This window comes from Cinclus cinclus, chromosome 6 (genome assembly GCF_963662255.1).
Source record: "Cinclus cinclus chromosome 6, bCinCin1.1, whole genome shotgun sequence".
Taxonomy (NCBI): domain Eukaryota; kingdom Metazoa; phylum Chordata; class Aves; order Passeriformes; family Cinclidae; genus Cinclus; species Cinclus cinclus.
In genome coordinates this window covers 4,141,961-4,167,726 of record NC_085051.1, presented here as the reverse complement: position 1 = coordinate 4,167,726, position 25,766 = coordinate 4,141,961, and the positions used below count along the sequence as shown (strand labels likewise).

At 45.2% G+C, this 25,766-nt stretch overlaps 1 protein-coding gene across 1 annotated transcript in view; it reads left to right on the top strand.

Moving 5' to 3' along the window:
- Window positions 1–6,417: 6,417 nt before the first annotated feature.
- The window catches only part of MICAL2 (microtubule associated monooxygenase, calponin and LIM domain containing 2), a 53,019-nt gene continuing 33,670 nt past the window's right edge, over window positions 6,418–25,766 (top strand). The window contains exon 1 of the mRNA XM_062495924.1: window positions 6,418–6,681. Coding sequence (XP_062351908.1) covers window positions 6,418–6,681 — 264 coding nt within the window. The remainder of the gene's footprint in view (window positions 6,682–25,766) is intronic.

The following is a 25,766-nucleotide window of genomic DNA, read 5'->3' as shown; positions in this document are numbered from 1 at the left end:
TTATAATTTCCAGTGGTGTAGCTATAACATTGCTTAAAATAAAAAAAAATAAAAAGAAAATTTCTTTATTTTAGGACTCATTCTTCAGAAATTACAGTGTTTCTGATGAGTAGGTTTGAATATAAGCCGCATACAGATTGCCTGGACATTGTTCATTTGAAAAACCTGTGTCTTTGCACAATGAACAAGTGAAGGGTTCAGTGGTGCTCAGAGGACAGGACTCCCCGTGCAGGCAGCAGAACAGCGCGGCTGCCAGTTTTGTGCTGGGATTTATCTGGAAGCTGGGAAGCGCGGAGTCCTCGTGCCCAGCCCAGCTGGGGCAGGGGCTGAGTCCCCATCCCTGGGGTTGCACATGTGGCCCCCGGGACAGCCTGCCACGCTTCCCCCTGGCAGCACTGTGCTCCTGTGCATGGAGACACATCAGGCTGCTGCCTTGCAGGGCTCATCTCATCTCCCTTGGCCATGCCTTAGCGCATTCCCACAGCCGAGCCCAAGTCGGTAATGTCAGGAAACAAACCGGGCTATTTTTAAAGCTTCCAGCTTTAAAACGTGTGGAATGTGACTCAGGCTGTGTGGCAGATAAAATCCTACAGACAGGTCATTTTATTTTATGCTTCCTGTGAATATATCTAAAATATCCCGTGTCGAGCCCTAGTGTGCTCGTGCACAAGTTTCTGGCTGTATTTTATCGTGGCTGCTTCCAGCTGCAGCAGGTTAAATGGGCACAGCAGCACTTGCTGGAAGGCCTGTGCTTGAAATGTCTCCTGTAACTTGAAATGTCTCATATAACCACTGCAAAACAAGCTGATAGCGTGTATGGTAACCTTGTGAGTTCATAGGCACACAGTGTCTCAGTAGGAGCTGTTTTGAATTCCACATTTGGCCCCGAAAGCTATTTTTGCAGGAGTTCTGTGGAAGTCGGCTTTTCATGAAAATACAGCAGAGTAATCTGGCTGTTTACAGAGACGGTTTGTGAGGCTTTGTTCAGAGGCTGCTTCCCTTCATTGATGTTTCTGGTAGGACTGTGCATCTTAAGGAATGGCTTGTCTGTCTGTGGCCAGCACAAAGCTAGTATTTCAGACCAACATGCTTTTGACTAGTTTTATAAACAAAGCAAATGAGAGCTTCCCTTCTTACCAGAATCACGTATAATTCTCTTTTCCTTTTATGTCATTTTTAGGACAACATGCAAAGAAACCAAACCACCAAAAAGCTGTGCTTCCTCCAGATAGAAATGTTTACATTTAAAACGGTCTCCACAAAAACAAAGTGCATCACAGTAGAAACTAAGCTGAAAAACTCAGGAGTTTGTGTAATGTGGCAAATTTCACTTGCAAGCTTCACTTTTTGTGATGGCATTGATGTGTTTGACAGTTCAGTCAGGGAAAGAGGCAGCAGAGATACTGGAGTTTTACCTGATGGTTAGGAAGGGCTGGAGTACATGGACGTTGCAGAATGCAGTCTTTTGTTTCTGTTGTTGTTTCTAACCTTAAGCCAACAATAAACGTATTGTATCCTGCATGCCAAACTGGAGCCTTAATAAAAGAATTCAGTCTTGGTAAACATGGCAGAATTAGGACTGCATTGAAAATGGAATCAGGATTAGTGGTATTGAAATGCTAGGAATTTAATCCTTTTCTGATCTCCCCGAGGAACATGTTCTCCAGTGTTAGAGGCAGAGCATTAAGGGACTAAGGAAGAACTTAAGTGCTCCAAGTTTGAATTAAATTAGGGTTGTTCTCATTCCAGTGGGACAAATAAGCTAAAAGAGGTTTTTAATTTTTGTGGGTAGTACCTCACGACCTTGCTGACAAGCAATTCCTACGGGGCTGCTGTCAAAAAGTTGTGTTATTTTCCTGTAATGACTCATATATGTCAACTTTACTGCTTGCTGCTGAGAGACTCCATGTGCAGATGTGAACCAGCTCTGTACATCCCTGTGCCTAGAGATACTTGCTGGAACTACCCTGACAGTGGAGCTGCTTTTTTCAGTATTCTCAGGATTGTCTGCAGTAGCAGAACTTGTTTTGCTGACAGGAAATACCAGCCAAGACTGGAGACATTAGCTTTTCTATGGATACATCTGTGCACGTGCCATTGCTTTAACTTTGCTTTTTCTCTGCCCCTTTTGCACTGCTTTCCTTTCAGTTGTTAGCAAGACCTTCACTTTCTTCTTGGGCAGCCACCGGGCATGAGCAGCACTTCTCAGCTTTCCTTATCTGACATTCCTGCTGCCCTGGCTGGAGGCAGAAAGGGGGCAGGGATAACTTCTGACACTGGAGGGGCCATTGAGACAGAATTCTTCTTCCTAGTGTGCTCCTTGCCCTCCAGAGACTCCTGCAGTGCCATGGGAAAGCCAAGTTCTTGTGAGTGCTTAATACATCATGCATGGGACTTAAAATGGCAATTCTTGAGTCTTAACCCACAAATGCTTCAGTTCTAACTTAAAAGGCCTATTCGTCCAGCCCATTTCCTGCTCCCTCCTCCTTTTCCTTTCACTGGCCCAAATTTTTATTGGGCTCTGCACCACTTCAGTGAAGCTTCAAATAAAATGCGTTTTATTTTTTGGATCATGCTAGTAGAGGTAGTTCAAAAGACACTTGAAAAAGTGTAGTTTGAAGTTTCAGCATCAATACTCACCTTGATGAGATTTTTGGCTCTGTATTTCATCCATAGAGTGATCTATGTGGTGAAGGAGGTAAAAGGATATATGGTAATGCTCTAAGAACTCAAGTACTTTGCCAAACACTGTTAATTTTTCTACTACAGATAAGCAGTTAATGCATTGACTCTTAAGTCTTTGAGACAGTTACAGGACAGAAAACTTTAATTATAGGCAAGAATGACCCTGTTGAACTTCTTATCCTTATTGCATTGCTTCTAGTGAGCTATATACAATACTGCAGTGAAATATCAATGACTCCTGAGAAAGAAATGCATACTTCTCTGTCAGCTGCATATACTTAGAGCACCATCTTCAGCTCTGTCATCTGTCAACACAGTGTTCATGCCAAAAAAAAAAAAAAAAGAGAGAAAATAAGTGGTGTTCCCAGTAATCCAGAAACCTTAGTAACCAGTCTCCTGTCTCATCCTGCTTTTTTGACCACAAAATGTTGCTTTTTTGGAGAGTATGACCTCTGACACAGCAAGGAGAAATGCTTCAGTAGTGAGCAAATGTCTCTTCTGAGATTCTGCCACTTGTTCCACTCCTTAGTTTTTCAGTATGGGCGAGATGGGAGTTTGTTGGAAGTTCCTGAGAAGAAGATTTTGTGCCCAGAAAAACAGTCTGAGTCTTGGCTTTGTGGTGTTGGAGGAGGGAGGTTTTATGGCTGGAGAAGGTGTCCTGCCTGTCCTTCTCAGTAGAAAGGCAGAGGAGGGCCAGGCCAGGCCTGTGTGTGTGCAACACTTGTACTCTGTGCTAAAAATGTTTTTGTCCTTTCCCATTGGCTGCAGTGGGCGCTGCCTTGTCCTCGCTGCTGTCAGCACTGCCACATGCTGCTTTTCTTCTCTGCTTGGTTCAGATACTGCTCTGCTCTCCACTTCCCTGCTGAGGGCAGCAGCTGAGGCCATGAGCTCTCAGAAAAGGCACTGAGTTAGGAGCTGGTGAGCAGAATGTCAGCTGGTGGTACGATGGTGGCAGAGGAGAGCGCGTCCGGCTGCCGCTGGCACGCGTTACTGATGCTGCCCTGCTCCCCCAATTCTCTCAAATTATTTTGAGTGAAAAGGAAAATAAATACTTCCACTTCTCTGATGCAGAAATAGCAGGCAAGTTTAAAAGTCGGGTCAAGGCAGTATCTAGCGTTGATTTTAAGTATTTTTTTTTTTTTTTAATAGGACTCAAGTGCTGAGACATGCGCCTAGCGAGCTGTTCCAGCCCTGTGGTTATTGGTGTTTATCTTCACTCAGGGTTCAGGGTTCCAACATGTGGTAGCATCTTGCTCTGTGTTGCACAGCTGTTCTCCACCTTTGCTGTGGAGCTGTTGGATCCCTCGGTCTCTTTAGGTCTGGCCTAATCCCGTGGTGTAGCTCTGCCTACCCAAAGCCAGGCTCGCTCCTGCTGGAGTTGTGCTCACCCATCATCCCAGACTCCAGCCTGCCTACGGTGTCCTGAGCTCTCCTGAGCCAGTGTGAGCTCATGGAACTCATTTGCTTGGGAAATCACATCTTCTGAAAGGTGTCCCGAGCTCTCCTGAGCCAATGTGAGTTGATGGGGCACTCATCTGCTTGGGAAATCACATCTTCTGAAAGGTGTCCCGAGCTCTCCTGAGCCAGTGTGAGTTCATGGGGAACTCATCTGCTTGGGAAATCACATCTTCTGGAAGGTGTCCTGAGCTCTCCTGAGCCAGTGTGAGCTCATGGAACTCATCTGCTTGGGAAATCACATCTTCTGAAAGGTGTCCCGAGCTCTCCTGAGCCAGTGTGAGTTCATGGGGAACTCATCTGCTTGGGAAATCACATCTTCTGAAAGGTGTCCTGAGCTCTCCTGAGCCAGTGTGAGCTCATGGAACTCATCTGCTTGGGAAATCACATCTTCTGAAAGGTGTCCCGAGCTCTCCTGAGCCAGTGTGAGTTCATGGGGAACTCATCTGCTTGGGAAATCACATCTTCTGAAAGGTGGGGCATGTAAAACGTTGGTGCTTTTACCTCGTAAAGCCCTTCACAAGAGGGCATGAAATGTGCTGTAAATCAAGTATTCAGAGAGGAAAACAAAAATTTCTTGACTTATTCTTGGCACCAGATGTTTAATCATGACATTTGGTCTACGAAATTGTACAAACTCGCAACATTAGCAATTTATTTTACCCACAAACCCACAACAGACTGATGATGTATATACAAAGGTTATTTATTTTGAGCACAGACAGGGAATGTGAGCGCTCCAAATGCTTCCTTATATCTCCCTGTGGGATCTCTTTAATAAATTGCATAATATTTTTCTGTATTAGAGGATGTTAAGATAGATGTGGTGGGTCTCTTCTTTACTTAAATATGAAGGTTATGCTTTCTTTTTTCTTCTTTGAAGGAAATGCAAGCAGAGAATGAATAGTTTGTGAACAGTGTTAAGCTGAGAAGCATGACTTCAAAGGCCTTTCTAACAATTTATTCTGAAACTATCAGCCAACATATGACGTTCCAAGTAAAATAACTAATTATGTGAGAAGTTAGGCAAGCATTGATTTAGTTTTTGGTTTCTTGGACTGGCAGATAATTCTTTAATAGCAAGGAAAAGAATACATGACTTAAATTTCTGTACTTGAGTCCAGGTAAACCTTCTTCTGAGGACAAGTTTGTACATAACCTGTAACATTTTTCTTGGAAAATGTGAAAGCCACTTGGATACTTTCTGTGGATCTTGTCTGACTCCAAGATGCTCCCCATTAGAGTAGGAGAACAAGGTTAAAGAAGGATAAGGGAATGCTGCAATCAAAGTATTTTAGTTCTTTGAAACTCGTGTTAATTTAGAATAGCATTGCTCTTGCAGGATGTCAGGGTATTTATCTGGAATATCAGGCACAGTTTGACAGTGATCATGTTACTAGGAAAAGCCAGTGGGGCTTAGCAGGCCAAACATCATTACTTTATATCATCAGCACATGACAAGGTGAGGCTCCAAAGACATAACTTCAGCACTGAACATGTGGGAGACGTGGAGATAAAATTCCTTTCTATGCACTAGAGCACCAAACCCTTGCTCATTTTGGCAAGAGTATTAGGAAGAGGGGGGCTCTCTGTGATTGCTTGTTTTCTGGTTTCTTCAGTTCTGGTGTAACTTGTGATGGTGTTTCTGTGAAGGCTGTTTTATGCATTTGCTTGTGGCAAGTGATTGTGCCAATTCTAAATTGCTCTGGGTAAGCTGCACCCTTGGCCCTAACTTGTGCAACAGCATAAAAAGAATCATCAAACTGTATTGACTTCTGGCTGAAGGTTTCCATGGATTCTTAAGACCAAAATTTCACTTGCTGTTACGTAAATTCTGCTTGGGAAAAGAATCTGGACACTGGGGGTTTGTTCATCAGTTATCTAGGACTGAACAAAAAACAGAAATTAAATAAATCCTCAAGCTCTCAGTGAAGCTGGTTTTGCTGTAGCTGTAGGCTTGAGTTAGCAGGGGGGTTATAACAGACTTTGTGAGTACAAGTCATGACAGCACGAGCGTGTTATGTTTGTTTGTAACACTTGGGTAGCACTGCTAACTTTTTGTGCCTTCTTGTCTAGTCACTGTATGCTGGGGTTTTATGTTCGTACTGTATTTGCAGTTTGTGGGTTTAATTTTATGCTGCAGAACCTGCTTTAATATGGCCTCTGTTTGCCTTTTCTAGGAATAACATGTGTGGAAGTGCTTGCCGTTGTTGATCACCTGTACTCCAGCACAAGAGCTGCAGCTTAATCGTTCTTCTCAAGCTCTGCTCTCAGAACATGGGGGAAAATGATGATGAAAAATACAGTCAAGCTGGCCAGATATTTGAAAACTTTGTACAAGCTTCAACATGCAAAGGCACCATCCAGGCCTTCAATATTCTCACTCGCCAACTTGAATTGGATCCTTTGGACAATAGAAACTTTTTCACCAAACTCAAATCGAGAGTGACCACATGGAAGGCCAAAGCTTTGTGGAATAAGCTTGATAAAAGAGCAAGTCACAAAGAGTATAAACGTGGAAAGTCTTGTATGAACACTAAGGTAAGTGGAGTTCAGTTTTTGATTTCATAGCTTTGGAATTTTTAAACTTGCTTTTCTGCAGAAGCAAGGTTTCTACCATCACATACAGTGTGTCTGTTCAGTACCCTTCCTTTAATGTGCTGAAACTGGTTATTGACTGATTCGGACAAATTTTAAGGTGTTTTTGTTCTGAAAGTTCCGTGGAAACTCACAATATATAAGAGTGAGCCTCAAAGCATTCTGTTTTCCAGTCTGTCTCAAACTTTCTATCCTTTCTACAACTCATCACCAAACAAGTGTAAAATGCAAACCTCTGAAGAAGTATCTGCATTCATCACAGACTCTCAAGAGTCGCTTGCTTTATTAACCAGGGGGTTGCAAGGTACAACCTGTAACAGATTCAGCAGGCTGCTCAGCTCTGTGTGTGCTCTAAGAGACCAGGGCTGGCCAAATGTGTTTCAGCAGCACTTCCTAAGCTGCTCTCTGAAAGTGCTTCACAGAGGTCTGGGGGTCTGTCTCTGTCACCTGGCATTGGCCCCAGCTGCTGAACAACAGCAGAAGACAATCCTGCTCTATTTATGGATTGAAGTCCTTTCCTGGCAGTGCTTTTTCACAAGCAGAGTGTGGGTAATTGCTCTGTGGTAGTTACTGAGGGACATGGTCTGCTGGATATTGGAGAGGGCAGGAAAGGATCTTTTCACAGGGCATGCAGTACATACTTTGATAGAGTGCACCACTGAGCACTGGTGTAAATCTTGCTGACAAATCTATACAAAATGCTCTTCTCTAGCTTTGTCCCAAGAGCAATTCATTCATTTACTGCCAAGTGATGGCTAAATGCTGCCCCAAGAAGGGTAACTTTTAAGAAGCCAGTTGACTGTATAGAGGTAGAACAGAGGGGAGGGGCATACTGGAGGATAACTAATCACCAAAATGTGGAGGGCTTTTTAATTAAAACTATCACTGAATTGTTCTTTCATGGGCTCAGTAGATAGGCAGTGTTGAAACTTTTTCTTCTGGTTTGCATGATTGACTGAGAGTTGTCAAAAGCACGATAAAGGACACCAAGTTACCTTCAGTACATAGAGAGTCCTGTGGTTTTATTAATTTTTCATAAACTACCAATGATTATTAATGTTTTTAAGGTCATAAGGGTCCTTAATATAGTTTTATTTAGTGAAGGTGTGTCATTGCAGCTATTTGCATTGTGTTCCTGGCAGGTTCTGTTTTTCTTCTCTCCTTTTTCCCTTCATTTCCCTTTTTCAACTGTGCTTCCTTCCTCCCTTTTTGTTCTTTGGAAAAGTCCTTGAACGTATGTCATGGAACATCTTTGTGATGAAAACAGGAAAGGAAAGGAATGAGAGTGTTTGATGATTAACAAATTATAGGAAATATTCTACATGCACCTCACTGTACACATAGAGTCCCAGGTCCAAATTTCCATGGTGGTGAGTTTGAGGAAGTATTTGCCACACAAAAAAGCAGTTTTGAGAGCCATGCAAAAATGTAAAAACTAACTCTTCTCTCAAATGGTGACATTACAAAGCCATGGCTTTTTTTCTGTAAACTTCCTAAGCAAAGTGATTAATTTTTATTTTGTGAGAAGACTTGTGAAAATGGGTTGGTATGTAAAATAGAATGTGTAATTATATTACACATTATATTGTCTGTGTAATGCTTTACAAGGCTGCCAAGGAGGCAGCTAATCAGCACCTTCCACAGTGTTGGAAGTATGGTATTACTGCCCATTGAGATTAAAGATTTATTTTTATTGGCATGGTGTAAGTATCTGCAAAAATTCATGGACATTTCTATGATGCACAAATGACCAACTTGCAGATGGCTATAGAATGTCTGTATGTGAGGAGTGTGGGGATAGATATTCTGTGAAATACTTGGAGATGTTCATCATGAGCCTGGCCCGTGCCCAGACCTGCAATTGAGTGTGTCATTGTCGACTTAACGAGGGAAACATGAATCTTCAGATGGCTGGGGATGAGAGCTGGGCTCCGTGGGGATATCTCCCCAGCATTGCTGGGGTGTGAATTACAGGCTGCTGCAGTGCCTCTGTATGCCTGGACCTGGGGAGGGAGGATGCAGTGCTGTGCTGGGCAGGGATGTGCACCCCTGTGTGTCCCTGGGGAGAGGGGATGTTGTGCTGTGCTGGGCAGGGATGTGCACCCCTGTGTGTCCCTGGGGAGAGGGGATGCTGTGCTGTGCTGTGCTGGGCAGGGATGTGCACCCCTGTGTGTCCCTGGGGAGAGGGGATGCTGTGCTGGGCAGGGATGTGCACCCCTGTGTGTCCCTGGGGAGAGGGGATGCTGTGCTGGGCAGGGATGTGCACCCCTGTGTGTCCCTGGGGAGAGGGGATGCTGTGCTGGGCAGGGATGTGCACCCCTGTGTGTTCCTGGGGAGAGGGGATGCTGTGCTGGGGAGGGATGTGCACCCCTGTGTGTCCCTGGGGAGAGGGGATGCTGTGCTGTGCTGTGCTGGGCAGGGATGTGCACCCCTGTGTGTCCCTGGGGAGAGGGGATGCTGTGCTGTGCTGTGCTGAGCAGGGATGTGCACCCCTGTGTGTCCCTGGGGAGAGGGGATGCTGTGCTGTGCTGTGCTGAGCAGGGATGTGCACCCCTGTGTGTCCCTGGGGAGAGGGGATGTTGTGCTGTGCTGAGCAGGGATGTGCACCCCTGTGTGTCCCTGGGGAGAGGGGATGCTGTGCTGTGCTGTGCTGGGCAGGGATGTGCACCCCTGTGTGTCCCTGGGGAGAGGGGATGCTGTGCTGTGCCTGGCAGGGATGTGCACCCCTGTATGTCCCTGGGGAGAGGGGATGCTGTGCTGTGCTGGGCAGGGATGTGCACCCCTGTGTGTCCCTGGGGAGAGGGGATGCTGTGCTGTGCTGTGCTGGGCAGGGATGTGCACCCCTGTGTGTCCCTGGGGAGAGGGGATGCTGTGCTGAGCAGGGATGTGCACCCCTGTGTGTCCCTGGGGAGAGGGGATGCTGTGCTGTGCTGGGCAGGGATGTGCACCCCTGTGTGTCCCTGGGGAGAGGGGATGCTGTGCTGTGCTGTGCTGGGCAGGGATGTGCACCCCTGTGTGTCCCTGGGGAGAGGGGATGCTGGGGAGAGAGGATGCTGTGCTGAGCAGGGCAGCAGTGAGCACCCCTGTGTGCACTGTGGTTCTGGGCTCTGGTTCTGCTCACAGATAAAGCATCTTATCTCGGAAATGTTGTGCCCAGAAGTGCAGGGGTGAGGCTGCAGTATGCACAGCACCCTTCCTTCCAGTGCAGCTGCTGATTTTAACTTTGCTGTCTGACTGTGCTGTGCTAGTGAAACTGGGGTTCACAGCTGCATCCTGACAGCAGTGCCCAGCCCTGCCCAGCAGGTCCCAACACTCACCCCATGGGTGAGCAGATCAGCCCTAGAGTACAATTCCTTCTTGTTAAAGTAGGATCACAGCTCTTAGCAGCGAGCTAAAAGTGGATTTTTGCAGTTGCAGCTCAGTAAACAGAGCCAAGGTTGCTAGTAGGCATAATTTAAAAACAATCTATGACTTCAAGGCTTTGAATGAGGTTGTGGTCTTGAAGGCTACAGCTGAGCCTGCAGCTCATGGCTCTTAGGTATGGCTTTGCAATCTTCCCAGTCTTTTGCAGAGATAAAGAAGATGCAGTTGGGTTCTAAATGACTCGATGACTTGTAGGAGGTTTTTGGTGTGTGTTTGTTTGTTTGGTTTTGTTTTGGGTTTTTTTAAATGAAGATCTGCTGCCTCATCCCAAAGCTGTTTGGGGTGGGGTTTTTTACATGGTATTTAAGAGCTGAATGATTGTTGGTATTTGTGCTTGTGAACTCTTCAGCCACACTTAAGTTACTCATTGCAAGATACACAAGTTTTATATATACAGAAAGTTCCACTCCAGCTAAATAACAATAATCCTGTGTTTTAACTGCTCTTGAAGAACATTGCCAAATATGGCTTTCAAAGTTTCTACACTGATACGCTTTTAAGCTGCATGAATAAAACCGGTTGAGCAATTTTCAAGGAGTTCAAACCCACTGCTATTTCAGAGTTGTCTTACTGGGGGCATTATTTTTCCTTGAATTCTTTGTAGAAGAAAAAAAACCCACAAACACCCCAAAATAAAACCAGAGTGCTGTAGAAAGACATGCACAGAATTGGGGCAGAAATGAACTTTCTGAAACTGTAGGAGTCCACCAGTATAAGTGTTAAATCTTTACAAAACATAAACTTTCTTCAGTCTTGGACTTGTAAGTTGGGAATGGGTCCTGTTCAAGATTTGTTTCTGGAGCTGGTGCTTGCCCAGTTCACCAGCATTAGAGAGAAACCCAAGTTTGTACTAACCAGGCAAAACTGTAGATAGCACATTGTGGTTTTTGCAAATACGTTCAGAAAAAACACAAGTTTCTTACGCTGACAAAATTTCTATCTGGTTTTCTTCTGATCTTCTACTAATTAATGCAGAGGAGCATGGCTGGACTCTGAAGTGATTGTTTGTTTCTTCAGGGAATGAAGCCAGACAATTGAAGAACATAAAAGGTTTAATGCATGTTGTTCCCTATGCTAGCAGTTTGAATGTCAGTCTAAATTTTTGAACGTTCAAAACACCATGCAATGATGAACAGAATTCATCCAGCTGCTGTTAGTGTAGTCATTAGCCTTTTTAAGACATCTGTGAGCATTGCCTCTGTGTATGGAGCAGATTCGTTACTTGCACATGATTTACATTTACTTTCAGTTTACCTGTGCAAATGATACAGGTATGTGCATGCACATATAAATGAGGCTCCCACTGATGTTTGAGATAGGTATGAATATATATCATGGGGTAGGACCTGGCTCATGCTGTGCACCCGGAATTCAGGCTCTCCCACGCTTCAGAAGAGCAGAGATTTCTGCACATGGGAACATCCCAGGCTCACTCTCAGAGGTGTTGGTTCTCTAAAGCATGCAAAGGTGGTGTTGCCTTCTGCTTCAAAGGTCCATGCTGTTCTTGCAAAACACATGCTTACACCTGAGAAAGTTTTGTGGTTTTAAAGTTGTTACTTTTTAAAGTTCTGCCATGTAGTTATCAGCTGCCTTGGTAGACTCTGGCATTTCTCTCTGGGTGTACGAGTTTTGGGACAAACCTCCCCGGTGGAGGAGGGACAAATTCCTGGGCACAGCTTTGGTGTTCTGAGCATTGTCTGTATTTTAGACCCCAGCTTGGGCACAGTTCCTGGGCAGGGGACTTGTACAGGCTGAGCTGCTGTTTCAAACTGAACAATATTAGCATAAAGCAAGGCAATAAAACTAAGCCATGACATTTTGAAAGCTTCAAAATTTGAAAGCTTCAAAAAAGTGCATCTAAAAACATACATATGTGCATTGGTAGGTATATGTGTATAGGGAATCATATAAAATCCTAAAAAAGAAAATTCAGTGATCTTGGTCTATCATAGAATCATTTAGGTTGGGAAAGGCATCTAAGACTGAGTCCAGCTGGTGAAGTCAGCATCACTGTGTTCACCACTAAATCCAGGGGCCTCTCTCTCTTCTACTCATTCCTGAACTCAGCCTTTCAAATCTTGTTTTACAATAGGTGAGGTTTCCTTCCAAAAACTCCTGTTGGGAGACTGATTGCAAGAGAATGACTCTAAAATTGCTTTTAAGCATGTTTCCAGGACGTGGGTAAGAATGGATTGGCTCTCTTTGGTCGTGTCATGTGCTGTCAGTCTGACTGGGACTCGGTGGCATCAGGGTCCCTGCTGCCGAGAGGGCTCCATGGTGATGCTTTAGCCAACACAGCAGTACAGGGAGCCTGTGGTTTCAGGGGAGCTGGGCCAGGGTGTGAGTCAGAGAGGAGGAGGGTCAGAACTGGGCTTGGAGGTTTTCTGGCTGAACCCAAGCCACGTCTCCCCGTTCTAACCACACTGGTGTGCCCACGAGCGGTAAAATGAGGGTGGTCTTAATCTACAAACCCCTTCCCACTCCTGTTCACATTGTCTCCATTTCTAAAGACTGCCAGGTGAACGCCTTGGGAGTTCACAAACCTACTTTGCTGGTGCTGTCCTTGCCGCAGAGCTGAGAGGGAGAGAGCAGCTGCTGGTGTGGCTGGGTGCTGCCGTGCCCCGTAGCCGGAGGGTGCTCAGCAGGACGAGCAGAGGGTGCCAGGTGTCTTCGGTACCAACTGCCTTCCCACCAGCCTTCAGCTGGGGACAAACATCCCATTCTGCAGCCTTGCCCCTCCTGCTAAATCAGGCAGGTTGGGTTCCCCATGGCTTCCTCTCCCCACCTTCTGCTGTCCTAGACAAATACCTGTCTCTTAATTAAGCAAATCGTGCAGCGTGTATGAACCTGCAGCTAAGGTGGCCAAATTTCCTCCCCATGTGCTGGCATTGTTGATCCTTCAGAGGCAATAGGAATTTTCAGCCAGGTTTCTCCAGTGCTGTGCATAACCAGTACAGAAGTTTGAGTGTTCAGCTGACATGACTGATTGCATCCCTCAAGACAAACATTTGGTTTTTAATTGAGTAATTGAATTGTAAGATGAAAGCAGGGAAAGCCAGTTATGCTCCAACGGAAAAAAAAATATCCATATTATAATGAAAACTTTAGCCTCTTTACTCTCTGTGAAGAGTAAATACCCGTTCCTTTTGCTGGAGTTACTAATTTCTTCAAAATAATTATTGGACTGTGTAGATTTCCAAACCTTATAGTCAGGGTTTGTAACCAACACACCAGACTTGTTGCAGATATATTAGACAGTGTTGCTTATTTTAATAAAAAGGCATTCCTGTGAAGTCCACGAAACTTGAACTAGTCAGCCAGAAGATGTCTGCCAAGTTAGGAAGCAGAGTGAATGAAAGGTTGTGGCTTTTTGCAAAGAAGCATTCAGCTGCTTTGTGTGTATGTGTGTGTTGTGTATTTTAAACAAACAAACAGTGCTTGGATAGTAGAATCCAGAAGCTGTTGAGGTTTTTGGGAATATTAAAGGCCACACGTTCTACTGACTTTTAAAGTGGCACCTTAGGTGTGCTTGGTATACTTGAAAGACAAGCTTTTTATCTTGATATTGGTGCTTCCTTGGCTTTTGCCTTTTAGGACAGGACTTCTAAAGCCTTGCACCGGATTTCCAATGTAGATTCATTTTAAAGGATTGTAATAATCAACTTCTGTTTCAAAGGTGTAGAAAATATGGGAATAATGAGGATGAGTGGCAAGGAAGATTTGCTTGAGATGAGGATGAGTGGCAAGGAAGATTTGCTTGAGATGACTGGAGAAGCAGTAAATAACTTATGAACATGCAGTGAAACCACACTTGTTGAACACTGCATTTGCATTCTCTGAGGATTTTTAGAGGGGATAGGGAGAAGGTGGGGTGATGACAGGACACAGAGCAGACAGTTCTTTGAAAACAAAACAAAGCATTTGACTCTTTGTGATGTGTTTTAAACTGAGATTGGGCCAAATTACATCAGCAAAAGCAAATGTTTGGCATGTGATTTGGTAATGAAATCACTTTATTTTCATTATCCTGGAGACACTTCCACAAACACACAGCTTTTTCAGCTTTATCAGTCATGAAAAGGAATGAAGCCGGGCCAAAGTAGAGCCATCAGACAGTCTAGATAAGACTTTTCAGGCATGTGGAATTTAAATTTTTTTTGGCTTGGAGGGTAACAGTAGCTTTACATCTGTATTTTAACAGAACCGTGCTGTTTCTCCGTCCTTCCCTTAATATCTTTGCAAGTAATCGAGAGAAGGGAAATATCCCACCCTGACCTGATTTCCTAGATACTTTACCAAGATTCCCACAGGGAGTGACATGCAGCTACTTTCACACATGCCACGCCGTTGTCACCGCGAGTGGCTTAATGAGGTCCGAATGAAAGGAAAGGTCACGGCAGGGTGTGCACCATGGCCCGGCTCTGCTGGGCTTTGGGCTCTGGGCTCTGGCCTTTGGGCTCTGGCCTTTGGGCTCTGGGCTCTGGCCTTTGGGCTCTGACCTTTGGGCTCTGGGCTCTGGCCTTTGGGCTCTGGGCTCTGGCCTTTGGGCTATGACCTTTGGGCTCTGGGCTCTGGGCTCTGGCCTTTGGGCTCTGGGCTTTGGGCTCTGGGCTCTGGCCTCTGGGCTCTGGGCTCTGGCCTTTGGGCTCTGGGCTCTGACCTTTGGGCTCTGGCCTCTGGGCTCTGGGCTCTGGCCTCTGGCCTTTGGGCTCTGGGCTCTGACCTCTGGGCTCTGGGCTCTGGCCTCTGGCCTTTGGGCTCTGGGCTCTGACCTTTGGGCTCTGGCCTCTGGGCTCTGGGCTCTGGCCTCTGGCCTTTGGGCTCTGGGCTCTGACCTTTGGGCTCTGGCCTCTGGGCTCTGGGCTCTGGCCTCTGGCCTTTGGGCTCTGGGCTCTGACCTTTGGGCTCTGGCCTCTGGGCTCTGGGCTCTGGCCTCTGGCCTTTGGGCTCTGGGCTCTGACCTTTGGGCTCTGGGCTCTGGCCTCTGGCCTTTGGGCTCTGGGCTCTGACCTTTGGGCTCTGGGCTCTGACCTTTGGGCTCTGGGCTCTGGCCTTTGGGCTCTGGGCTCTGGCCTTTGGGCTCTGGGCTCTGGCCTTTGGGCTCTGGCCTTTGGGCTCTGGCCTTTGGGCTCTGGGCTCTGGCCTCTGGCCTCTGGGCTCTGGCCTTTGGGCTCTGGGCTCTGGCCTTTGGGCTCTGGGCTCTGGCCTTTGGGCTCTGGGCTCTGGCCTCTGGCCTCTGGGCTCTGGCCTTTGGGCTCTGGGCTCTGGCCTTTGGGCTCTGGCCTTTGGGCTCTGGGCTCTGGCCTTTGGGCTCTGGCCTTTGGGCTCTGGGCTCTGGCCTCTGGCCTCTGGGCTCTGGCCTCTGGCCTCTGGGCTCTGGCCTTTGGGCTCTGGGCTCTGGCCTTTGGGCTCTGGCCTTTGGGCTCTGGCCTTTGGGCTCTGGGCTCTGGCCTTTGGGCTCTGGGCTCTGGCCTTTGGGCTCTGGCCTTTGGGCTTTGGTTCTCTGGGGCAGCTGGGCTGTGCCCAGGCACCAGGCAGGCTGCGGTAGGGCAAGGGGAGCTCGGGGCAGGATGCTGTGCTGGGCTCGGCTCTTTCTCCTGCCTTCCACGAGACCCCTAGGGCTGTTCTGGGGTCGCTGCCAGATGTGCTCCTTAGGGGTTTGTGGCTGGCTGTGCTTCCAGCTGTGCTCCGGTAGTGCTCGAGTGTGATAAGTGAGGAAACACACAACTTCTGCTACCAAGAAGTGATTAAGCACTTGGCTGCTAAACCCCAGGTTTCAGACAATAAGGCAATTTCCTGTCTCCTGCACCTCCCTGAGGTTCCCATGTCTGCCCTGAGAACAGGGGGTTTGGGGATGTGGTTGCTCTTTCTGCTGACAAACAAAATTCTACGTTGTCTGCTGTTGTCTGCTGTTTAGGTGAATAGCTTTGAATGCGCTTTTCATAGAACGAAAAATGCCACTGTTCTTAGATGCTGTACAAGAAGAGAAAATGGAAAAATATATTAGTAGATTATTATTTTTGTAAGCAAACAGGAAAATTTCTGTTTGTGTTTTTCCTCTAAAAAGCTATAACGTTGATGGCGTTCATGGTGAAAAAAAGAAGTTTAGCTGGTATCTGCTGAAAAGAAAGAGTAGGAATTCCCTTTTAAGGCCCTTGAAATTAGTTTAATTTGCTTTACTTTCTCTGCTACACTGTTTAAAGGGGGGTTATTTTTGTCAGACAGTTCTTGAAGTTTCCACATTCCCTAACAAGTCTGCACTTACATAATTTGCCTCTACAGACAGCCAGGTTTCTGCAAACTGTTTGCCATCTCAGGTCTCTGGCATATTTGTGTCTTAACCTAGGATCAGCAGGGTAAAATTGCTAGAATCTACTAGGAGATTATGAACCTTCCTGCAGAGGAGTGTAATACCTAGAGAAAATTGGAAATACACTGCAGAAAATGATCTGGTGTTTGTAAGGACCCACACATCCAGCCACCTCCTTGGGGCAGGTGAGACCCCAGCTGAAATATTCTGGCAGATAAACTGGGGCAAGTCCAGAGTGGAGCAGCAGGAGCGGTCAGAGCTCTGGAGAGTGTTTCCATACTTTGACCCAGCCTGTGCTGGGGAAGGCCCAAGGGGAGCACCACGGGGCTCTTTGAGCACAGCCAGAACTGCTGTGGCATTTCACCTTCCATCTCTCACCGTCTCGATGATGCTGACAGATCAAGTTCTGATTAGCTCGTCCTAGTCTGTGTTTTGTCCTGGACGTCTGCTGCTCCTGAAGAACAGCTCGTGTTTTTCCAAGGGTGCTGTTTCTAATTGGCAAACCAGCTAAGAGACACTGCCTGACTTGTCTTGCACCACTCTCTGGATTTGTTCATCTGACTGAGATCCTGTCTGAGCAGAGACTGTGGTGAGTTACCCTGGTGCCCTTTCCTCATGCTGCCCCTTGGAAAGATTCAGGAGAGCAGCTCTGTGCAGCAGCAAGTGTTCCTTGCTCCTGGCCCTGTCCTGCCTGCACTCTGCCTGCCATCCTTGCAGCATTGACAGTTCAGGTGAAACAACTGCTCCGGGGTAAATTGCAACTCAGATTAGAAAACATTGCAGAGAGGGCAGTGAGCTTCCTGCCAAGGACTACACACCCAGAGCGCTAATAACAAGGTATGCAGATCAGCAAGTGCTCGGCAAGGTGGAAGGCAAAGACATTTCTCTCAGGTTTCTTCTCCCCCCCTTTTTCTCTTGCTTGTGCTTCAGCAAGGTGGGAAACAAGGGGATAGGGTAGGAATGGGGCTGGTCCCTGCTTGCCCAGCCGTGGTTCTGCCTGCCCTGCCTGGCTGGAGGCACCTGGGCTGGGAGGTTTGGTGCCTGCTAGCCCAGGTACAGCCCTGGTCGTGGTACAGCAAGCGTGGCCGGTGCCTGCATCTGCATTTCACCCTGCCTGGAATGCAAAAACAGGCTCATTAAATATGTAAATAAACACTGCTCTTCTGTGTGTGCTTATCTCCCTTCTGCTGCCTCGGATGATGGTGTCAAAAGAGACTATTACACCTCGTGATACGCAATTTGCTGCCAAAGCTTGTGTCTCTCTGCCCCTCTTTTTGAAGCATGCTTCTTTTTATATTTTTTCACCATTTTATATTTATTATCTGAGACTCTTTCCCTCAGTTATCAGGGTTATTGTGTACCACCTTTGCTTTCAGCCAAAAAACATTTTGGAAATAAGAGCTAGAGGTGCTGAAATTAAACTTTCACTGTGTGATGGGCTGCCTGCAGCCTGGTTTGTGGGTTCTCTGAGTGCTGTTAACTTTCCCTGCTATCAGAAGCCTTCTTAAAAAATGTTGTACTAAAGGTATATGTTTTTAATTCTGGTTGTTTGAAAATTCAAGTCCATCTTGCTTGCTGGCACTTTTGTATGCTGTGTTACTAAAAAGTGCTGGTTGGTAATTCATAGTGTTCTCAAATTGTGAGAAAAACTGTAAAAAGTAAAGTGGCATTGTCTACCTATGATAAACTGGTTTGTGGAAGTGACCAGTTAAACTAGAAAAAAAATCAGATTATCACTCTTTTTGGAGCTCTGTTTAGATTTACTGGTTAGATGTCTGTTAGTGCTAGCAGTAGAAATGCAGTGACTTTGAAGACTGCATGATGAGCTGGAAAAAAAAAATAAAGAAGAGTCCAGGAGCCTAAAATTGTTGCCTTCTGGTATTGTATTGCATTTCGAGCTCATCTATAGCTGATGTACACTGCTGTACAGTCATTCTGTTTAGGGGAGTTAGGAATGATGGGATTAAATGATTAAGATATTTTAAAATAAATAAATGTAATTTAAAAATCTGGATTCTGACTCAGAACTGATGTCTAGTTCTGTATGGGCTCATTTGCTCAAGACTGGCTTCTGAAAGCCGTGTCTGAAATGGGTGTTGGTTAACAATTCACCTAATAGAAAAAGGAGCTTAAGAATGTATTTCGAAATATTCTGTGAAATACCCTCAAAGTAACTTGACTCCCCCGCAGCTGAAAAAGCCAGCTTCGAAGTGGAAGCTCAGCTAGTTTATTAGATTGTTGTGACATTGGGTTACAAGTTCCAGGTTTCTGTGCAGACTGGAGAATAGGGGTGTATTTTTAAGCATTGTTACCAAGCTCTTGCTGTGATAGAGCCATGGTTGCTGACCAGCTTGCCTGTGTGGTTCAGATGCCGTGGAGCATGAGAAATCCTTTCCTCTGGGTGAGCAGACAAGTCCTTTGCTGGCTGCCCAGCAAAGCCCCTGCAAACCATGTAGAGGATGAAACATTTTCTATCTGCTCATGAGTCTCTCCCAAGACTCATGGCTTGGGCTCTGCTGTGCTCAGAGGTGAGCCTCTTGGTGCCTTCATTCCTTTCTCTCTCTCCATCAGCTCTTGGTCCCTGGATGGATTCTTTGTGTCCTGGTTTTGTTTGGCTTTGCTCTTTTTGAAAGTTTTTGAAAGCAGCCCCGGAGCGCTATCTCAGTGTGACAGGCGTGAGCCTACAGAAAACAGGCCAGGTGCTCACATGCTGCCAGCCCTGTTCATGGCTAGGATAGTCAGGCAGCATTCTTTCTGCAAGGTTTATCTTGTTTTCCTTTTGATTGTTTAAGCAGCTGGCCAAGAAAAGAAAAGAAAGCAATCTCTTCTGGCTTTTGGGTGTGGGCTTGTTTTTCTTTTCTTCCCTGTGTTTTGGTTACAATGAAAGGCAGGTAAGAGAACAGCAAACACACTTAATTCCAAAGGATGTTGGAGGGCTTATTTTGGGCTTTATTTGAGGAGAAATTTGGATTAAAGCACTTGCTTGGCTTTTGGTGGATATGTTTACTGAAGTCAGTGTAACATTTTTTTGTTAGTAACGCCTAAGTTTTTTTGGATAGCTCTAACTGGTGCGGGACAACAGGAAGTTTCCAGGCAGAATTTGCTATATGAAGACTGTCAATTGCAATTTTTGGAAGAAGTGTTTTTGCAAACTGTTCTAAAAGGTCTGAGATCAAGTCACCAGATTTAATACAACAAACTACACCTGAGAGAGCTGTTCAGAAAAGCCCCAAAGTCCTGACATTTCTGATGCACTATGGGAGGCACTATTGGCTTTCTAACACCCTGAGTGCACACAGCCACTCGTTAATGTGTGGCATAGCAGAATATGAGTTTCAGACGTCCTTCATACCATTGTTTTAATTTCAAACTATGGAAAGAGTTTTTTTTAATACACAGGTCTAATATTAGTACATGTATCCCTGTGCCACAGAGCCTGGATGGACAAGTGTGTCCAAATACATGCAGGAAAAATGAAGGCACGTGCTTTTTTTCCGTGCAGAAGCTTATCTTCCGAAACAGAGAAAAAAAAAAAACCAGTAAAGATGAGCCAGATGAATGCAATAAATGTACTAAGGTTTCACTTGTGGCATTTTGACTCCATAAAACAGGAGGGCAGTAAAGATAGATCCTCTGATCCCTGGACTGTGCTGTGTCCAGCTGCAGGGTGCAGGGCTGGGGAAACAGCTCTGGCCAAAGTCACCCTGGCTTAGGTGGCCTCACATCCATGGCACAGTCTTCGAGGGGAAAGAAAAATAAAGCTGAGACCCCATTTTTGCCAATCACTGCTCTGGAAGAGGATAAAAACCTCACATTTCTGAGGTGGTCAGCTGGGGATACACAGGGTAAAATACTCGAGGGATTTAAAGCAGAAGTGGGCTCACAGCGAGGCACTGAATTCATGCACTGTCACAGGGTTTTGTTCCATTAGGGTTGTGTGATCCTCTGAACTTCCCCAACACTGGTATTTATGTGGTGTTTACTGTCCAAAAACGCCCATTCAGCAGGATCCAGCTAGTCTTCATAATATTTTAAGGTAGATTTTTGGTTCTATCTGTAATGTGTTTAAGCAGTGACCTAATAACCCTTTGGAGAGTTAGGATGTCTCGCTAAAATGCATCTAAGTTAATATTATTTTGGTCAAATGACACATCTTTTAAACTTGCTAATTCTATAAGGAGCTCATGAAACAGTGCAACAGAGAAAAAAATACTCTTTTAAAGATTACATAATCTTTGTAGTAGAGTTTAATTAGCTCCTGGGCTTTCTCCCCCCCTTTCTTGGGGGGAGAGGATGGAAGAATTACTTTTTATTAAAGTTAAAGCTTCAGCCTGTGACATTTTTAACATCTGAAGTGGCATACAGATTTTCATTTTTCAGCGTCTTCCATGATGATGTTTCAAACTTTAAATTGATTATTCAGTGGATTCGGGGTGCGTTTGGCTGCAGTGTTGCATCTGGTGGCTGTCAGTGAATTTATGTGGTAAAATCTGACATCAGGAATGTCCTGCTGAGCAGTCCTATTTTTGCCAGAAGCATTTTCATATCTGGTAAAGGGGATGGGCTGGAAACATTGTGGTGGAGAAAGCTCCTGGTGGCCATCTGTCTTAGCTGCTTATGCAGCTGGTTTTTTTTTGGGAGCCTTTCCAGGGGAATGGTCTGTTGCTGCTGTTCCAGAAAATGTCTAGTTTTGTGCCTGTCTCGTGCTGCAGTGCCTTAAGCCCTACCCCAAATAAACCCCTGTCCAAATCCATGTGGGATGTGTGTGACCCTCTGGGATCAGCCAAGGCAGTCCTTGGTGCATCCCCAATAAACCCCTGTCCAAATCCATGTGGGATGTGTGTGACCCTCTGGGATCAACCAAGGCAATCCTTGGTGTGCCCCTATCACTTTGGGTGTTGCACAAAAGCTGCGCTGATGTGCAAATTGTCTTCTCTCATGGTTCCAGACCTGCTGGCCATGGAAGTGAATGTTTGCCATGGAAAAGCGAAGCACTGTCCCTGTGTGTCCTGCAGAGCTCCTGTTGCTGCGTGGGGAGCACACCCGTGCTCGTGGGGATCGGGGGCTCTGAGGGGAAAGCCAACCCTTGCTGCTCACTCCTGGGAGTGTGATCCATGCCTGCAGGTCGGCTTCTACTTGATGGTTTGGCCAAAGGCAGCTCAGTAACATGGACTGATGGGTTTTGCTGGTTTTTCTCCAGTGTGTGTGTGCATTTCCACTGGAGAGTGGCAGTGGTGCTTCTGGCTTGGCATGGCATGGCACAGCAAAGGGGTGTGCCTGTGTCTGTCAGTCTAAAAATAATTTCCTCTTTTTCACCTCCAGAACAACTGAAAGGCATAAATGAGGAAATCTTGGATTCCTGGAGTGATTGAAGCTTCTGTGTCCATCCCAAGGACATACAGGGAGTGGATCATCATGTAACACTCCTTTTGTTATCCAGGATGAATTTAATGTGTGGGTACCTGGGACAGGAGACTAGGGTGACAACAGTGGGGGGATGCACTGGGCCACAGCAGGATTTGTGTGCTCTTGGCTGTGCCAAGAGATGCTCTGTGCTGCATCCCCACCCCCATGCTACTGGTGGATTCCTTGAGGATGTAAATGCTGAGAGCTGATGTTTTTTTGACTTTTGTCAAGGTCAATGAGAAGATTCAGCCATTCAGTTATAGTGGATGAGATTTTTGTGACTTGGTTGCTGTGGAGTGTTATTTTGAGGTAGGGGTTTTTTTTAGTCTTTGTTGTTGTGGGGAGGTTTTGTTTGTTGTTTTGGGATTTTTTTTTGTTTATTTTTTGTTTGTTTGGGTTTTTTTGTTAAACTGCATATGTTGTTTCCAGAATGGGATGCAGGTGCCTTTATTCACAGGCTGCTGATTTAACGGTGGGGGAAAGGAGGGATTGTGAGAGGCCTCTACATTGTATCCCTCTCCCTTTCCTCCCCTCCTATTTTGAGTCATGTATTTGTACCTTATATACAGGCGATCATCTCTAAATCCCGTGCATGGCACAGAAGCGACTCTGCTACTGGAGAGGTGACTTGTGCTAGGAATATTTCCTGGAGATCTTCAAGGCTCTGCCATTCCTAAACATACTCAGAGAAAGTAGCATCTCCAACAGTCAGACTGACCCTTGAGTGAAGTCAAGTTTATGAGAATTACCAAATTCTGTGTGTGTTCATATTAGTAAATATAAGTGAAAATTGCTGATATATTTTAATTGTAGGAGGAAGAAATCTGTGAAGTTCTGCTCTATTTCAGCCTGAAGAAAAATAATGCAGTGTGTACTGTGCTTGGTTGTAGTGTGGGACAAGATTTATACAGAAACAATTCTCTTTTAGGGAATAGTACAATATTTTTTAACGGTATCATGGAAACAGAATATTTACTCAGCAACTTGAATAAACAACTTCTGTAAAATATACATGTGCTTATTAGTGTTTTATTGTTGAGTGCAAAAATGTGCATGCTTTAGTTATTAATGCTTTACTTATTTAGTATGAATTTAAACTGAAATAGTCTTAAGTTAGTCACTAGGCAACTACTATTGGCCTGGAAACTTGGATTAGTCTTGTTCAATGGGAATTTTGTAACCCATATTCTTTCTGTAATTTTGCCTTAACTTGGGTGCCGTTCTTGGGGGAAAAGCTTCTCTTTTGACAGAAAATATTCATGTACATCTGCAGGCAGAATATCAGCCATTTGTACTGGAGGTTTTCACCAAGAAAAATATCTTCTCTTGGTATTGTCTGGCACTAACATGGCATACTCTCAGTAGTGAAATAAGGTGTAACATCCCGCATGATCCTGATTCTTCACACAGGTCACAGAAGTCTGGTCATGATCTTATTCTTTCTAAGCTGCCCTGTAAAGCTATACAAGACTTTCTCCCTTCATTTCCAGCTTGAGCAAGAAATATTCAAAAGCTCTTTGTTTGTTCTTTTCAGCAGCTGTTACTTGGAATAAATTTGTAGGACATGCTTTGAAAAGTCAAGTTGCCCTTTAGCTTTGTAGGGGATGGTCTGGCAGTGTTAAAAGGCAGTTGATGTCTGAGTGGTGATGTGGGCATTTGTTCATTCAGGATTGATTGTTTGAGACTCCCCTGTGCGATGCCAGCTGTCATGATCTGAGTTAAATTGCAAGAAATTAGTTCCAAAAGCAGGCCCTGCCGAGCCAGGAGACTGGGATAACAGGAGGGGAAAATAGAATGCCATTCAAAGTTTGTTCTAGGCTGGCTGCAGGAAGATTTCTTCTGGGACTCTGCTGGCAAGCAGACCGCCGGGGAGTGGCAGGGGCCCTTCCCTGACTTAATAAAGATAGGAGCACAAATCTAGTAAGAATTACTTTTGCAAGGGTTTTGTGCTGGTTTTGACCCCAGAAGTTTCAAAATTGGATGAAGAAGTGCCAAGAGTAAGTTCTACACCAACAGGAAGCATGCTCAATAAATCAAAGAACAAATAGCTCTGTGATGTAGATAAATGTGTTTCTGGAGGTAACCATGGCTGGTGGCAAACATACAGCCATTTTTCATGGTGTCTCCAGGCAATTATGAGGGTGCTTTGTCAATGTGATAGGAGGAGGGGAGAGGGCAGAATCCTCCTTAAAATGCTAACAGAGTGTGTTGCAAAGCACCAGTGAACCGAAGGGTTTTCTGTGTGGGTTTTGTTACTTGGCAGGGTCTGCTATGACTAAAGCTCCAAAGACTGCAGTTTCTTTTTATTTTTTTTATTTTCTTTAAAGTTGCATTTATTTGTGTATTGTACAGTTGGTAAGCAAAAAAAAAAAAACAAAAAAACAACCTCATCTTATCAAGACCGTGTCTGGGCTTTATTTGTAAAATGTTTCTAGCTGCCTGTTCAACATGGCTGGAAAACCCTGTAGTTGTGAAGGCTCAGTTGAGTCGCTTACCTGCCAGAGCTCAGAGTTCTCATGTAAATCACATGAAGCATGTGCAGAAAAGTCTGACCCAGATCCCCAGTGTTCCTCTTCTGTAGCAGGGCTACATGTGCACTCTATTTTTTTCCTTTATATTGTTACAGCTCTTGATTTTTAAGTTTTTTTTAATATTCATCATGCAGTGAGGAGTGTTCATCTGAAATTGTGAATTAGGTACATTCTTTGAAGAGGAACAAAGCCAAGTGGCAAGGGCAGCAGTCTAATATCTCTGGTTAATAAAACACTTGCCTAAAGCAAAGCCAAAGCACCTCATAGGAGTTCTTTCAATGGGAATTTATTAGAATTATTTATTATATTGAAAAAAAGACATTTTTGCACTTCTATGATTTGGGTTGGACGAAAGTCAGCACCGGATACTTTTTGCTTAAGTTGTTAAATCTGAAAACAAATGATGACTGAACCAAAGGAAATAAATGACTGTATTTTGTGAGATTGCAATGTGATGGGAACCAGGCTGGAATCCAGCGAGCCTGCAGATAGAGCTGTGCTAGCTCTGGAGGTGCAGTCAGTGCCTGGCTCTGTGTGCAGGACACACAGCAGCATGTCTAGCCTTGGATTTTCAGCACAGCCCAGCTTGGCTGTGCTGGAGCTCTCCCGTCCTCCCAGACCCACCTTAGCTCTCCCTGCTCCAGCCACAGCAGAGCTGGAACTCATGGCGTGGGTTTTGTGAAATCCAGAAGGGTTTGGAGGAGTGGAGGGGGTTTGTAGGAGGTATGGAAAAACAGTATTGTCCAGCTATAAGGCTGCCTCTAATCAGTTTTTAGTAATCAGTCAAGGAAATGAAAGCATTAGATATGCTTGGGGTTTAATTAGCTTGCTTTCTGGAAATCCTTCGCCACTTAGTCTATGAAAAATTACAGCTGTCAACTAAAATTTGGGCAGGAATCCTCTGCAGTGTAATTCCGACGATGCCCGAGCTTATATTTAAGTGTGAACGTTCTGAAAGTAAGGATGTTTAACCCTGGGTGAAATGGAATAGGGCAGGATGAGTCCCCTGGCCCTGGCAGAGCAGGACAAGTCTGCTGAGTTCCCTTGGCATGTCCTGCTTTATATCAATAGGTGAACCAGGCTGTTGCATCCACCCTTCCTTGAGAGGAGCTAATACTGTAAGGCTACTGGCTTATCGTCGGTTTGTCCAACAAATCTATTAAATGTACACCCATTTCCTCTTTAAAATAGAAAAAAGCCTGCTAAGACCACTTATTTCCTTTCCCCTCCCTTTTACACAACTGTAATGCTGTTTACTGCAAGCACTTGAGAAACACTGAATGGGGTTGGAAATGTGCAAGCAGATGCTCAAAAATGTTTTTGGCCTTTTGCTGTTTTTTCTCTTACTTCTCTTCATC